The sequence below is a fragment of the Apodemus sylvaticus genome, chromosome 9 (genome assembly GCF_947179515.1).
Source record: "Apodemus sylvaticus chromosome 9, mApoSyl1.1, whole genome shotgun sequence".
NCBI classification, from domain to species: Eukaryota; Metazoa; Chordata; class Mammalia; order Rodentia; family Muridae; genus Apodemus; species Apodemus sylvaticus.
In genome coordinates this window covers 72843424-72859708 of record NC_067480.1, presented here as the reverse complement: position 1 = coordinate 72859708, position 16285 = coordinate 72843424, and the positions used below count along the sequence as shown (strand labels likewise).

The following is a 16285-nucleotide window of genomic DNA, read 5'->3' as shown; positions in this document are numbered from 1 at the left end:
TTCTTGCATAGTCCTGGGAGAAGCAAAAACTTGAATTTCTGATAAGGATTCCGTAGGAGAGGGAGGTGAAAATAAACGAGATTACGAAATCCAATTATTGACAATTCCCTACCAAAACCGTTTAAGGAAAAAGGGTAAACTGAGGCAAGCAGAGTACTAAGACGGTTGCCTCTCCTACCGTCCCAGGAATGCGCTGTCAGACGTACAAAACCAGAGCCTCTTAGAACGCTTCCCCACGCCCCCTGCTCCGCCCCCAGCCCCCTCCCCCAAGTAATGCGGGTCGGAGGAGGAGACGCAAGTTCTGGCGCGGGCGGGGACGACTAGCATTTATCACTTCCAGCAAGTGGCGGAGCTCGGCCCCGCACCGAGGAGGCTGCGGTGCGGGTGGGCGCGGGAGCTGGCCCTGTGGGGACCCCGGGGGGGAGGGGGAGCCGGAAAGCCCCCGCCGAGGCCGTCGCTGCGGGGCCTCCCCTCCCCCCCGGGCGGGCGCCATGCGGGGGGGCTCAGGCGACGCGGAGCGGCGGCAGCGCTGGGGTCGCCTGTTCGAGGAACTAGACAGCAACAAGGACGGCCGCGTGGACGTGCACGAGTTGCGCCAGGGGCTGGCCAGGCTGGGAAGGGGCGATCCGGACGGTGCACAGCAGGTACTGTGGGCAGCCACCACCGCGGCAGGATCCGCCCGCGCCGTAACCCGTGCCCTTTAATGCCCCGGCTGCAGCAGCCGCATGCTACCTGTTGGCTGGACCCCACCACCTCTGTCTAGGCTCCCTTCCCTCTGTCCACCGCGTCTGGCCTGACGTCCTCGCGAGACACGGCAGCTAAGGCCCGGGGCCTGCAGCGGCTCCCGCTCCGCTGCCAGAAACCAGCAGCCCCTCCCCCGCCCAGCCACCCACCCAGGGCTGTGGGATGCCTACTGAGGGATGGACTGCAGAGCGGGACGCTTTCCCCTCCATTGCCCGGAGCCAACCCCCCCGCTGCTCTGTGCACAATCCGAGGGGTGACCCGCTCCCACCTGCAGTTAACACAACTTCACCACCCTGCTGGAGCACACACCGAGCCCCTAGCCAGCTCTCCCAGTCTCTTATTTATGGTTGCTACCGGCGCTCTCCCAGACCTGACCAGTTGTCCCAGGCTGCTCCAGCTAGGGAGTCGGTCCATGTGAGGCCACTCTGCCTCTCCCTCTCCCGGGGTCTGACCTGTCTGGGAAGGAATTTGAGGTGGGGGTGCAGTTTAGCCGTAAAGCACTTTCCTAGTATGTGCAAAGGCGCTAGGTTCCAGCCCCCGTCTGGGAGGTGGCAGTGGGGAGCAGCAAAAACTGGCCTGTCCTCCGTGTGACAGGTGTCTGTCGCATGGAGCCCTTAGCTGTCCCTAAAACGGACCTTGACCTTGAGTCTAAGGTCCAGCTTTTGGATAGGAATATAGCGGCCCCAGGGCTGTTGGGCCTTATATGACCCAGGACTGTTTCTAACAGGGCAGTACACACACACACACACACACACACACACACTCCTCAACAATCTGCCGAGGAGATAGGGTTTTATAAGAAAAAGCTGGGCGGGCAAGGTTTGGGAAACAAGGTAATGAAAGAGAATCAGGTTCAAGGTCTTCTCCAGTACAGAGAATTTGAGGCTAGCCTGGGCTACATGAGCCAGGTGTCTCTAAATGACAAAAAGTGGCCCCAGGTTGCCACTTCCCAGTTGCCTGACCTTGAACTGCCTCTGTGACTCTGTAGAGTCCTCCTTCAGCCCACAGCCTACAGACTGAGGCAAGAAACAGGCTCTTTTTTCGGCTGTCTTGCTGCAAAGTGGGCTGACAGACTACAGAGGTGAAGCCCCCTGCCCCCGTCCATGAGGCACTGGGGCTCAGAGTGCCTGAGGCATGAGGCAATTTCTATGTGTCTTTCTCACACACACCCCTTGGGGGTGGAGTCTGCTGGACTCCCCTGTGTCCCCTTCCTCTCTGCTAGGGCATCTCCTCTGACTGGGATGCTGATGACCCAGATGGCGGCCTCAGCCTGGAGGAGTTCACTCGCTACCTGCAGGAGCGGGAGCAGCGCCTTCTGCTCATGTTTCACAGCCTTGACCAGAACCAAGATGGTGAGATGGGCTCCAGGCTGGGGAGCGGACAAGCGGGTTAGAACCCGATGCGCAGGGGGAGGGGAGGGCTGCTTCTGACTCATGGACTATTTCGGGAGTTCTCAGCCGCAACTAGGTGATTTGAGCCTGAACCGGCCCACCCCACCTCCTGTTCCTTCTGCAGGGGGACCCCTCTACCCTTACATGTTTCTTTTCAGACTAGATAGCAGGTTCAGGGACCCTCAGATACAAGGATAGCCCTTGACCAAGCGTCTTCTAGGTTTCTTAAAGTTGGAGAAATAGATCAGGGGTAAAGTGCTTGCCACAAAACCAAAAGTTCCTGAGCTCAATCCCTAGTTCCCGTGAAAAAGCTGGATGCGGAGGGAGGTGTGTGCCTGTAAGCTCGAGAGGGAGGGATGAAAAAATGAGTAATCATCAAATATTGCTTTAGTCCCTTGTAACATAGGCGCCTCTGTGATCGCCCCTGGACTCACTCACTCCTGGAGGAGAGAACTCTCCACTATCACCCAGTTTCAACCCTGAGCAGACTCCACAACCTGTATAAAAACCTCTCTCCTTACCATGGTGGCAAACAACTTTGATCCCAGCACTCAGGAGGCAGAGGGGCAGGCAGATGTCTGAGTTTGAGGCCAGCCTGGTCTACAGAGTGAGTTCTAAGGCCAGGGCTACACAGAGAAACCCTGTCTCAAAGAGGAGGGGGAAGGGGAGAAGAGTCTCCCGTGAGGCCGAGGAGCTGACTCTGTCAGAGAGGGACCTGTGTTAAAAAAAACTGGACTGTGCTGGGCGCACGCCTGTAATCCCAGCACTCTGCGAGGCAGAGGCAGGTGGATTTCTGAGTTCGAGGCCAGCCTGGTCTACAGAGTGAGTTCCAGGACAGCCAGGGCTATACAGAGAAACCCTGTCTCAAAAAAAGAAAAAAGAAAAAAGAAAAGAAAAGAAAGCAAGCAAGCTGGACTGGTGGTGGAACTGGAGGTGGTAAAGTGGATCTTAGGGGTCGACTTCCAGATAAGCCAGTGAACTCCAGGTGCAGTGAGAGACCCTGTCCCGAAAGAAAGATGGAGAAAGACTGAAAACAGCCATCAACCTACAGCCTCCTCATCCACATGCACACAGAAGTACACACACACACACACACACACACACACGGGCTTCTGGGTCTCCCAGTCCAGCCTGTGGTTCGGGTGTCTTCTGGGCCCCCCTTTTCCAGGTCACATCGATGTCTCTGAGATCCAACAGAGCTTCCGCGCACTAGGTATCTCCATCTCGCTGGAGCAAGCAGAGAAAATCCTACACAGGTAAGTTATTGGAATCTCACCCCACCCCCACCCTACCCCGTGCCCTGCCAGGCAGCACTGTCCTCTGAACCCCAGACTGGGTTGACAGGGAAGGCAGGGATGAGAAGTTCGACTTTGGAGTCAAACAGATCTTAGGCTAGTGGACTGATGACCCTGTCTGGCCCTGAAAAAGACTGGTAATACAGCTCCCCCATAGGGTTGGTCTGAAGGATTGACACATGGGAGCCAGCCAGACAATGTGACTAGACTAGACCTGAAGTCTGAACCTGTCATTCTAGCACTTGAGAGGCCAAGGCAGGAGGATTTCCATGAGTTTGAGGACAACTTGGACTACAGAATGAGACTTGACAGAAAAAAAAAAAATCCCCAAAGCCAGGCAAGTGACGCTGGCAAGATTGGCAAGATGTAGCAGTAGGTAAGGGCACCTGCCCTCAACCCTGATGAAGACAACCCCGGAGGCAGGAAGGCGAGAATCGACCCAGCAGGCTGCCCTCTGACCACTACATGCCAGCCGTGGTACATGTGGGCACTCACACCACATTTGTCTTTAGACATGATGGCATAGCTCTATAATCCAGTCCTAAGGAGGCTGAGGTGGAAGGATTGCTAGGAGGCACATGCCAGCCTGGGCTATAGAGGAATAGCCTGACTCCGTGAAACGGGGCTGGAGAGAAATGGCTCAGCAGTTAAGAGTGTGTATGATTCTTCTAGCAGAGTCTGATTCCCAGCAATCAAGTCAAGTCAGGTGGCTCACAACCACCTGTAACTATAGCTTCAGAGGATCGAACACCTGAAGCCTCACAAGCCACACACACACACACACACACACACACACACACACACACACGCATGACTTAAAATATATATAATTTAAAGTTGTAAAGCGCTTTAGCCAAGTAGCACATGGAAAGCTAATGCAGGATTGCCATGAGTTTGAGGGCCAACCTGGTCTCCAGAATAAGACCCTGCCCCACCCCAAACAGTCATGGGGATATCCTAGCACTCAGGTACTAAGGCAGGAAGATTGCTATGAATTCCAAGCCAGCCTGGACCTTAGAGTGATACCCTATCTCAGATAAGCCAGTGCCATAGAATGGCAGTGATTTCTGTGATCCCCAAATCCACGAAGGCTAGCGGCACCCACCCCTCCAGCCTAGACACTGAGCCTGTGCCAACCTCCCTCCAGCATGGACCGCGATGGCACCATGACCATTGATTGGCAGGAATGGCGAGACCACTTTCTGTTGCACTCTCTGGAGAATGTGGAGGATGTCCTGTATTTCTGGAAGCATTCTACAGTAAGTTGGGGGCCACCCACAGGATGGGGGCTAGCTCCAGCTTCTCCCCAGGACTCAGGAGTTCTGGGCCAAGACTCTAGAGGTGTTGTCAGTATCTGGGGGCTCCGTCAGTGAAACTCTGTGTCTTTATTGTTCCATTTGGGGTTCAGGAGCCTGGTCACTGCCGATGGACACTTCTGCTCTCTGCTCGGAACCCTTTGGTCCTGCTTAGACTCCAGGGACAGCAGTAGGAATTGTGGTTAGGAGGAAGAAAATACACCAAATGGTGTCCCCATGCTTGACCCACATAACCGCCAGATGCCAGGTCTCCTCACCTACTGCAAGGCTCCTGGGGCTGATGGAAAGATGCAGGCAGACACTGCATCTTTTTTTGGTTTTTGGGTTTCTCTGTGTAGCCCTGCAGACACTGTATCTTGAAAGTCCAAAGGAGTCCACAGGAATGGGGAGGGAGGTCAGCTCTTGCACAGAGGTGGGAATCACTAACAATCTTGTGGTGTCTGGAAGATCAGTCTGTGGGATCTGACATGACCCCTGCTATGTTTGCTTCTCTGGGGGGATGTGAGCGAGCATGTGTTTACTCTAGGTTACATAACGACAGACCAAAGTGAGGACTCACCAAGGTCCCTCTTGGTGAGCCCATGAGTTTCTTCAGCGTAACTGCAGGGCACAGTGAGAGGTTACTTACAGGACCTGGGTACCTCCAACAGCTGCAGCACTTCTGAGTCCCACCCCATCATGGATGGTGACCTGGTGGAATCTGCAGCACGGAATCTTTTCAATTAGCCTTCTGCTTCCTTGTTAGTGTTTCCCAGGATTCCTTGTAGCTGGGGTGGGACAGTGAGTAGACTTCCTTCCTATGCCCCCATCCCTCACACCCTGGGGATATCGAGAGTGCTATTACCATAGACCCAGTTATCATCAGATTGTTCTGCTCAGTTTGTTGCCATGGCTACCAGGCCAAGGTAATCGGTGCTTCAAAATGGCATGGGGTGATGATGTCATGCTAGAGGAAAAAGCCATGCACAATCCTCTCGGGATCCAGAGATGTCCACCCCAAAAATCCACCGTTGGGGAATCTATTGATGGGCTCTTGGAGGGAGTATATCTCTGGGGGAGGACTCGTAGGAGAGTACTTCTAGAGGAAGACTTTTTGAAGAAGACACCTGGGGGAAGACTCTTGGGGGAGGATTTCTGAGGGAAAGCTCTCCATGGAGGAGATAACTGGGAAACAGATCCTTTGGAAGGATTCAGTGGCTCTTTCTTTCGGTGCGATCAGTGGATCTTGTGGTGGGATCTGGTAGATCCTTCAGTAGGAGACTTCTCCACTTAGGACCCAAGCCCATCCCCCACCTCTGTTGGAACATGACACCTGCAGCCCCCCTTCTCAGGTCCTGGACATTGGTGAATGCCTGACCGTGCCCGATGAATTCTCCAAGCAAGAGAAACTTACAGGCATGTGGTGGAAGCAGCTGGTGGCTGGTGCGGTGGCTGGCGCTGTGTCACGGACAGGCACAGCTCCTCTGGACCGACTCAAGGTATTCATGCAGGTGAGAGGACCTGAAGGGAGGACCCACTCCATCATCTGGGCCCAGACCAAGGAGGGCACCGCAAAGCCTCCTTCTCTCCCCACTCAGGTCCACGCCTCCAAGTCCAACCGGTTCAACATCCTAGGGGGCCTGAGAAGCATGATTCAAGAAGGGGGCATTTTGTCCCTCTGGCGGGGCAACGGCATCAACGTGCTCAAGATTGCCCCTGAGTCAGCCATCAAATTCATGGCTTATGAACAGGTAGGCCAGGTCCAGGAGAGAACATGTTCAGCTTTGGGGTGCCGATCAGAAACACAAGGGCTTGTGAGCTTAACGGGCGGTCCCCGGCAGCACGCCCTCTGCTGGCCAGCTCTGTGGCCGGCAGAGAATGGTGCAAGGCAAGGACCTGAGTGGGCAGTAATCCCAAGGTCCCCAAGTACCCAGTCCCACAGCCGTTTTGTGCCCTCAGATCAAGCGGGCCATCCGGGGGCAACAAGAGACACTGCACGTTCAGGAGCGCTTCGTGGCTGGCTCCCTGGCCGGGGCCACAGCTCAAACCATCATATACCCCATGGAGGTGAGACGGAGGGGGCTGGAGGAAGATCAGCATGGGAGGGTGGGTCTCCCAGACTGTTTCATTACCCACTCTGCACTGCGTGCAGAGCTAACTGAAACCCCAGCTGCCTGACTCGGGACTGAAAGCCATTTCCAGTCTAGCTTGTCTGGGTATCTCAGTTTGAGCTGCAGCTCCTAGGGGCTTGGTTAGAACTGTTTGCACAACAGGCATAGCAACTGGCCATCGTATGCCTGCCAAGGTCGAGGACGGCAGGCATGACCTCCCACACTGGTTTGTGTGGTGCTGGGGTAGAACCCAGTGTTTTCCGCACCCTAGGTGGGCACGCTACCCACTCGGCCCCGGCTGGGCTCTGAGCATGTCTGCTTCCAAGAGTAGGCACCTCTAGGTGGTGTCACTTCTAGGTGGTGTCACTTCTAGGTGGTGTCACTTCTGGGTGGTGTCACTTCTGGGTTTGGTGATTCTGAAAGCAGTTTTCAAGTGGTTAACAGAGTTCTCACCCAGGTACTAAAGACTCGGCTGACTCTACGCAGAACCGGCCAGTACAAGGGGCTCCTGGACTGTGCAAGGCGGATCTTAGAATGTGAAGGGCCCCGTGCCTTCTACCGTGGCTACCTGCCTAACGTGCTGGGCATCATCCCCTATGCAGGAATCGACCTGGCTGTCTACGAGGTCTGTGGATAGCAGCCACTCTCTCTCCCTTCTCCTTCTGGGGTATCTGGCCTAGGTCACTCTTTGTTAGTTAAGTAGACTCTTGTAACTTGGATGGGCAATCATGGGCTAGAAAACTATATTGGGTCTTGGAGTCCCGAGAGCCCCTCCAGGTAGCAGGCCTGCGTCTTCCATCACTCAGTGCTGCGACAGCCTTGTTTCTGGTTCCACGTGGCCGCACACGCTTGTCTCCATGGGATCTGAGAAGCTAAAGTAGGACCCGGGTTCAAGGCTAGCCTGTACTAGGTAGTCAGCTTCAAGGCAGCCTGGTTGTCTTGTGTGGCACTGGAGGCTGGCACATGCCTTTAATTCGAGCACTCAGGTGGCAGAGGCAGGCAGATCTCTGAGTTCAAGGCCAGGGTGAGTTCCAGGACAGCCAGGGCTGCACAGAGAAACCCTGTCTCAGAAAAACATTAAAAAAAAAAGTAGCCTTAAGAAATTAGCAACGAGGCCTCGGCCGGGCAGTGGTGGCGCATGCCTTTAATCCCAGCATTTGGGAGGCAGGGGCAGGCGGATTTCTGAGTTCAAGGCCAGCCTGGTCTACAGAGTGAGTTCCAGGATAGCCAGGGCTACACAGAGAAACCCTGTCTCAGGGGTGGAGGGGAGAAATTAGCAACGGCCAAATAGAAAAAATGAAGATTAAAGAGATGACTCAGGGTCCTTGCTGGCGTGCGTGCGTGCGTGCAGTTAAGAGCACTAGCTGCTTGCTCTTCAATTCCCAGCAACCACATGGTGGTCCACAACCATCTCTAATAGGATCCAATGCTCTCTTCTGGTGTGTCTGAAGACAGCAGCAACAGTGTACTCATGTACATAAAGTAAAGAATTCTTAAAAAAAAAAAAAGAAAAAAAAAAACTACACAAAGCCAGGTATGGAGGCTGGTGTCTGTCACCTAATACTCAGAAGGCTGATGCAGGAGAATTACCACAACTAGGCATGGTAGTATAGGCCTTTAATCCCATGCCTTGTAAGGCAGGGGCAGAAGGATCTCCGTGAGGTCAAGGCCGTCCTGGGCCACAGAGAGAGGCCGTTTCTCAAAACAACAATAATAGACCCATTCTCCGTCTTGGGGTCTTGGGGATGAAACCCAGGGGTTCACATTTGCCTCCTCGGAGTTATAGAAGCTTTAGTTTTATAGGAACTGGGGACCCCTCCAGCTCCTAGGAAGAGTGAACACGGTGCACAGTGGCTGGCAGAGATGCCTATCTTCCCCAAAGTATGTGTGGGTTCTGGCCGCATCTCTAGGCCAACAAATTATTTTTCTTTTTTTCCCCCCCATTTTTTAAATATTATTTTCAAATTTTATTATGTGCTGTGTGCATGTGGTGCCCATGGAGGCTAGAAGAGGGTGCCAGACCCCCTAAACTGGACTTACATATGGGTCTGAGCACCATGGGGTGCTGTGTATTAAACCTGGGGCCTCTGCAAGAACAGCCAGTGTTCCAACTGCTGAGAGCCACCACCACCTTTTTATTCTTTTTCTTTTTTCTTAAGACAGACTTATGTAGCCTTGACCTCAAACTTGCTGTGTAGCTGAGGATGAGTTTGAACTCCTGATCCTCTTGACTATACCTCCAGAGTGCTGGGATAACAGTCCACACTAGCAGGCCAAGTTAACATATTGCTGGGATGGAACCCAGGGCTTCAAGCAGGTTAGGCAAATGCTCCACCCACTGAAACGTGGCTCTTTTGTTTGTTTGTTCATTTAAATATGGGAGCTCACTATGCATGCCATGATGGCCTGAACTCATGGTAATGCCCCTGCCTCAGCATCCTGAGTACTAACATTACAAGCATGTACCACTATTTCTGGCAATGGAACAGCTCGCTCTTGTGTGTCTTCTCTCTCTCTCTCTCTCTCTCTCTCTTTGTGTGTGTGTGTGTGTGTGTGCATGTGCAGGCCAGAAGTCAATGATCCCGAGGTCATTCTTCAGCTACTGTCCACACATAAAACTATAAAACTAAACACTAATACTGACATGGCCAGAAGATTTCTAGGAACTGAGCGATCTCCCTGGCCCTGAACAGCCCCTTTTTTATGCTTATGGTCCATGTGTCACAGCATATGTGTGGAGGTCAGAGGGTACCTAACAGGAGCTGGTTCTCTCCTTTCACCATGGGTCCCAGTGAGTGATTGTAGGCCATCTAGCTTGGCCGTGAGCACCTTTAACCACTGAGCCATCTCACCAGCCCATAGCAGCTTGTAATGACCCAACCGCTATCTATTTTCTTAGCACCCACATAGTATGGCATGGCTCTCTTTGCCACCTGTAGCTCCGGTCCCAGTGGATCAGACGCCCTCTTTTGACCTCCATGGGTATTGCATGCTTGTGGTCTATGGATGGATGCAGAGACAAAACACCCCTACCCGTAAAATAAAAATAAATAAAGTTAAATAAAATAAAACTTAAAGGCACATGCCTTAAATCCCAAAACTTGGGAAGCAGAGGTGAGTAGATTCCCATGAGTTTTGAGTCCAGCCTGGTTTATATTGAGTGTTCTAGGTCAACTAGAGCTACAGAGGGATCCTGCCTCAAAACTAGGGTTGCAGAGATGGCTGAGTTGTTAAGGTGCCCACCACACAAGTATGAGGACATGAGTTCTGATCCGGAATCTAAGTACAGTATCAGGGGGTGCACCTGCCACCCTGGGGCTGGGAGGGGGAAGCAGGAGACTCGCTGGGGCACAGTGAGCTCCAGGCTCTGTGAGAGACCCTATCTCCAACGCTAAGGGGAGAGTGGGTTGTGGAGATACCTACCTGATGTCAACCTCTAACCTCCACATGTCCTTCAGTGCACATGCACCGCAGCACATACAGAAAAGCACACTAGACCCCCACCTCCAGAAAATAAAAAGGAGAAGGAAGGAGGAGTGGGAGGGGGAAAGGGAAGAAAGGAAGATCTTGGAAGAATGCTCTAGAACATGCCAGAGCTTTGGGCACATGGCTCCCTTTCCCCTTAGTCTGTTGTCTGCCAAGTAGGAACCATATGAGTAGACATCTGCCAGTAACCTTGAAATAGTCTGAGGTTGCAGTGAGCGTCGATGTGCAGGTAAAAGGAAGGAAGGGACCCTTGCTCGCTGGCTCACCTAGGCTGACTAGCCTGCCCGCCTCAGAGGTCCTCCTCTTCCTACCTCTCCAGAGCCGGGCTCACCGCAGTCTCACCCGGTGCTTGTGTACAGTATGGGAACTGAATTCAGGCTGCCTAACTCATACACAGTCTCTACCTGTGGAGCCATCTGCTCGGCCCCTCCTCTTTATTTTAAATTTTACTTCTTTATTTTTATTATAGACGGTGTTTCTTCACTTTATTGCCCAGGTGAATCACAAGCTCCTTGGCACAATCAATCCTCCTTCCTCAGCCTCCCAGGCAGCCTGATTGACAGATTGTCACTGACATTCCATCCAGCATTCTTTCACTGTAAATTTATCACTCCTGGTTTTTTTTTTAAATTTATTTTCATTTTATGTGCACTGGTCATTCTCAGCTACATATAGTAGGTTCAAAACCCAGCTGGGCCAAGCAAGACTGTGCCTTTGTTTGTTTTGAGACACAATTTCTCCTTATATAGCCTTGGCTGTCCTGAAACTCAATCTGTAGGGCAGGCTGGTCTCGAACTCATGTAGCTCTACCTGCCTCTGCCCCCAGAGTGCTGAGATTAAAGGTGTCCATGCCACCATCACCCTTGCCCTGGAGTACATCCTAAAAAATCCAAAAGAGTGACTGCACACACCTTTACTATCAACACTTGGGGGACAGAGATAGGCAGATCTCTAGATTGAGGCCAGGGCTACACAGAGAAATGTTGTCTCTAAAAACAGAAATAAATCCAAACCAACCAAAGAATCCTTTTTTTTTTTTTTTTTTGATTTTTGTTTTGTTTTGTTTTTTTTGAGACAGGGTTTCTCTGTGTAGCCCTGGCTGTCCTGGAACTCACTCTGTAGACCAGGTTGGCCTCAAACTCAGAAATCCGCCTGCCTCTGCCTCCCAAGTGCTGGGATTAAAGGCGTGCGCCACCACTGCCCAGCAACCAAAGGATCCTTAATCCTGAATGCACAGTCCTTCCTGCTGTGGACAGTCACGGCAGAGGTCCTAGTCATGGGGTGTGCACAGTTCCAGAAACAGAGGGAATACAGGGGAGCTGCGCATAGAAGCCAGGCTGAGCAGCACAAGCCTGCGCTGTGGGAAGACGAAAACCTAAAGGCCAGTATGGGACAGACTGAGCCCATGTCCCAAAATGAAAGTTTTAAAAGCAAGAGCTGCAGCTCAAGTGGTGATGCTGAGAGCCTGGCTTAGGGTAGTGCACCTCCCCACTCCCACCTAGAATTCCCCCCTTCCTCTCCCCCCCCCCAGGGCTGGGGTGTGGTCAGGGTGGAGTCCCTGTCTAGAAACCCCCGGTGAAGGGCTGGGGGATGTGGCACTCGCGCAGGGGGGAAGACAAAGCACATCATCTGCTCTAGAGCCGGCACCTGCGGCACCCAGAGCTGGCAGCAGGGCCCTTGACTTCAGGCTCTCCGCTCTGCAGCCCTGAACCCACCCGCGTCTTTCTCTCTAGACCCTGAAGAACCACTGGCTGCAGCAGTACAGCCACGAATCCGCGAACCCAGGCATTCCCGTGCTCCTGGCCTGTGGCACCGTCTCCAGCACCTGCGGCCAGATCGCCAGTTACCCTCTGGCACTGGTCCGTACCCGAATGCAGGCCCAAGGTGAGAAGTCTGGACAGGAGGCTGGGGTGGGAAAGCCAGCCCTCACATAACTGCGGAGGCAGAGCCCCGAGCTAGGATCCTTGTGGGTTTGGGTGACCTTCATAAACCCTTCCTCTTGTCTGGGCCCATCAGTGCCCTGAAGAAGGAGGCTTTACCTTAACTGTCTGAGCGCTCAGTCAGAAGTACAGGGAAGAACCACAGATAACACCTTGTCATTCATGGCCCTGCCAGGAACTTAAGCTGTTATTCAAAATGGAGAGAAAATGAGGGAGTGGGGGTGGCTTGGAACATTAGCCAAGGTCAAGGAAGGACAGTTTGCTGGGGTCTTTCTTTCTTCTTTGTTTGTTTCTTTCTTTCTTTCCTTCTTTTTTCTCTTTCTTTTTTCTTTCTTTCTTCCTTCCCTTTCCTTCCCTCATCTATTTATTTTATGAGACAGGGTCTCTCTGTGTATCCCTGACTGGCTGGAACTCACTGTGTAGCCTAGACTGGCCCTGAACTCAGAAAGATCTCTCAAGTGCTTGGGTTGGAGGCCTGGCCAGCAGGCCTGGCCATATTATCACTGTTATTTTTAGACAAGGTCTCACTGTGTGGCCCTGTCTGACCTGGAATTCACAGAGATCCCTCATCCCTGGGGATAAGGACAAAGGTGACATAAATCATTCTGTGATCATCTGTGATTTAGGAGAAGGCAGGAGCCTAGCTTAGACTCGGTGCCACAGAGGGTTCTTCCAAACAGCCAGCTTTGGGATGGAGAACGAGAAGTTGAGTAGACGCTAACCCTGAAGATGAGAGAATCAACTTTAAGGAAGGGGGTATTTCTCACCTCTCGTCACACACAGACACATATATGTATGCACACATATGCACTCTTACATACAGACACATGTATGTACTCTTATACACAGAAACACATATGCGCTTATATACAGAGACATACTTATGTACTCTCGCACATGTACGTATGAATTTTCACACATGCACACACAAAGACACACTGCACATTCATGGCCACATACATTTATGCACTCTTACACAAAGACACATGCACTTTCATATAGTTGTATATATGTACGCTTATACACAAATACACATATGCAGTCTCACACATACAATCAGACACACTCTCACACATGTCCACACAACTCACAGATATGCACTCTCATACATGCACACACAGACACATATATATATACTCTCACAATGCACACACACAGGCACACATGCACTCACTCCCACATATGTATATACAAACATTCACACGTGCATATGCACACACAGACACACATGCATTCCCCCACACATACACACAAACTTTCACAGTGCATATGCACACAGACAAATGAACACAGACTCATGAACATATTCTCACTCATGTACATACCTGGTGTTTCCATTCATTCCCCAAATGTAGTCCATAAGATTAACAGTTCCTAGGCCCACAACAGAGTCTTGTGGTAGGTCCCACTGTTCCTCTGTCTCACCCTCCTGCCTTCTGTTTAAATGGCCACCTAGCTCAGCCCAAGGGAGGAGGGAGAAGCAAGATGGGGAAGCTTTGGTCTTACCTGCCTCCAACCACCTACAGCCTCCGTTGAGGGCGGCCCACAGGTCTCCATGGTGGGTCTACTTCGACACATCCTATCCCAGGAGGGTGTATGGGGCCTCTACAGGGGCATTGCCCCCAACTTCATGAAGGTCATTCCAGCTGTGAGCATCTCCTACGTGGTCTACGAGAACATGAAGCAGGCTCTGGGAGTCATATCCAGGTGAGGGACAGGGATCCTGTCCCCCCCAAGATTCCCTCATCTTCATCATGGCATCCCGTACGCTGATGTCTTCAACCACCAGAGACTGATGGCCTGGCCAGTGGATCCTAATCCCATACCCCAAGGCACTGGACCCCAGTACCCAAATCCTAGATCCTAGCCCTGTGTTCTGACCATGGTACCCCTGCACCCCACACTTCAGCCACAGGATCCCAGGACTTGATCCTCGACTTCACAACCAGACCCCCAAGCCCCAAGCCCCGCATTGTCAGCAGTCTGGCACTTGAAATGTGAAACTATCTATACCATGGCCCCAAGCCCTTATCCCCGAGCCCCTAGAGCCTGCTCATCTACACCCCAGAGCTGGATCCTGCTTTCCCCTGCCCCACTGGGTACTGGGCCTCCCTGTGCAGCAGCAAGTGGCCCCAATGCCCCAAGCATAGGGACACTCACCCATGTACCCACAACCCAGCTCTCAGAGTCCTCAGGCACCAGACCCAGTGCCCTGATGCCACACTGGACCAGAGGTCCCCAAACTTGCTGCTGAGTTCCTTGTCACCTGCCTCACAGCCCAGCCACTGGATTCTAGGAGTCAAGAACTCTCAGCCTCAGGGTCCTGACAAGGCAATGCCAAGATCCTGGGCTCTGCCACTGGGTCCCTGGATCCTGGATCCCAGGTCCCTTACCCAACCAATGCATCTTCCTCAGTTTGGGGTTCCATACCCTCCCATTTTTACTGCTGGGTCTATATTCCAAGCACCGCCCTCAGTCTCTCACCATGGGACCCCAAGTCCCAGTCCACTGGATTCTGGTTCCTGGAGGCATGGGTAGGAGAGCCCCAGGGCCCCCCATGTGGATCCCACGAGCCCCAGCTGCTAGATTCCAGATCCCAGGGTCCTTCAAGCCGTCTCTGGGCTGCATCCCTAGAAGGCCAAACTCCCAAACACCTCCAGACCTCAAGGTCCTCATCCATCCCTGCACCCTAAATGTCACTCCCCAAGTTTAGATCCAGTAGCCTAGTGACAGCATCTCCTATCCCAGACATACCCTGGAGCTGATCCCACTGCATGGAGGCATGCCCCCCACAGAGCCTTCCAGAAACTCAGACCCCAGAGCACTGGCTCACTACCCAGGCAGAAAGGGGTGGGACACGTGAATGCTGGATTGCACCTCAGCTAGGACACACCTCCCCCCACCACTCCCAAAAGTCACTTCGCTCCCTGTCCCCCACTCTGCAATGTCTTCCACATTTGCCTGCCCTCCTTCCAGGCTGGTAACTCCCAGAGCCAAGGCCCCTCTAGGAGAGCCCAGTCTGCTTGTTCATGTGTTGGGAGCTGCCAGGGGAAGTCAGAGACACACCCAAGGGGACCATTTGCCTCTCACACTGCCAGCCCTGCTCAGGCCTCAAAGTCACAATCAAGGACCAACACAACATCCTTCCCGAAACCCAGCATCCAATATGCAAATTAAATATCCCCCAAGCTGACTCGGAGTCTATTTTTCTACCAGACAGAGAACAAAGCCCCCTGGCTCCCACCACATTCCCACGCCCTCCACACTTCAAGATTGGAATCTGAGCTTAGAACTGGGGTACCCTGCTCCACCTCTCAGTCTTTAGGGGACCTCATCAATGGACTGAGAGCAGAACTGGGGTGTTGAGGGGCGTGCTTTCCACCTCTCCCTACAACCGACACCAAGTCCTACCTCCCGGCCCACATGTGTCATTTCAAGGAGAAAGAATAAATTTTCTAAGCTCTTATTGTTGCTTTTTAATTGTTTAAATTACATTCGTTTGGGCTGGAGAGATGGCTCAGCAGTTAGGAGCACTGACTGCTCTTCTAGAGGTCCTGAGTTCAAATCCCAGCAACCACACATGGTGGCTCACAACCATCTGTAATGAGATCTGATGCCTTCTTCTGGTGTGTCTGAAGACAGGTACGGTGTACTTACATATCATCTTTCTTAAAAAATTACATTTGCTTACTTGAGGAGGGGACATAGGGAAGGCAGAGGAAAACTTGTGGGACTCTGTCTTCTTCCCAGTGTGGGTCCTGCAGATCAGACTCGGGTTTGGTGTGGAGTGCCTTCGCCTACTGAGCCAGCTCACTGACCTCATTGTAGTGTTGTTACTTTTTTAAAAAGTATGACTAGGTATACATGTGTGTTATATGTATGTGTGCGTGACCACACTGAGGTACTGCCACAGAGAGGGGATTAGACATGGGCTTCTGTCTCCCTGTCTCCTTTCTGGTGCGCGCGCATACACACACACACACACACACAAACTTCCTTTATCTCTCCTCCACACCTCCACCC

The 16285-nt window shown here is 52.5% G+C and overlaps 1 protein-coding gene across 2 annotated transcripts; it reads left to right on the top strand.

Moving 5' to 3' along the window:
- Positions 1–266: 266 nt before the first annotated feature.
- Positions 267–15728, top strand: Slc25a23 (solute carrier family 25 member 23). 2 transcript variants are annotated; one of them, XM_052193071.1, is made up of 10 exons: positions 267–644; positions 1967–2096; positions 3304–3391; positions 4578–4689; positions 6078–6236; positions 6324–6476; positions 6685–6792; positions 7294–7461; positions 12056–12206; positions 13789–15728. In XM_052193071.1, the coding sequence occupies exons 1-10, from the start codon at positions 492–494 to the stop codon at positions 13971–13973; spliced, it is 1407 nt and encodes a 468-aa protein (XP_052049031.1). In that variant the 5' UTR covers positions 267–491; the 3' UTR covers positions 13974–15728. The 2 variants fall into 2 exon arrangements, with proteins under 2 accessions (XP_052049031.1, XP_052049032.1); XM_052193072.1 differs by lacking the exon at positions 267–644 and adding an exon at positions 2527–2742 and having other exon boundaries at positions 2007–2096.
- Positions 15729–16285: the final 557 nt, after the last annotated feature.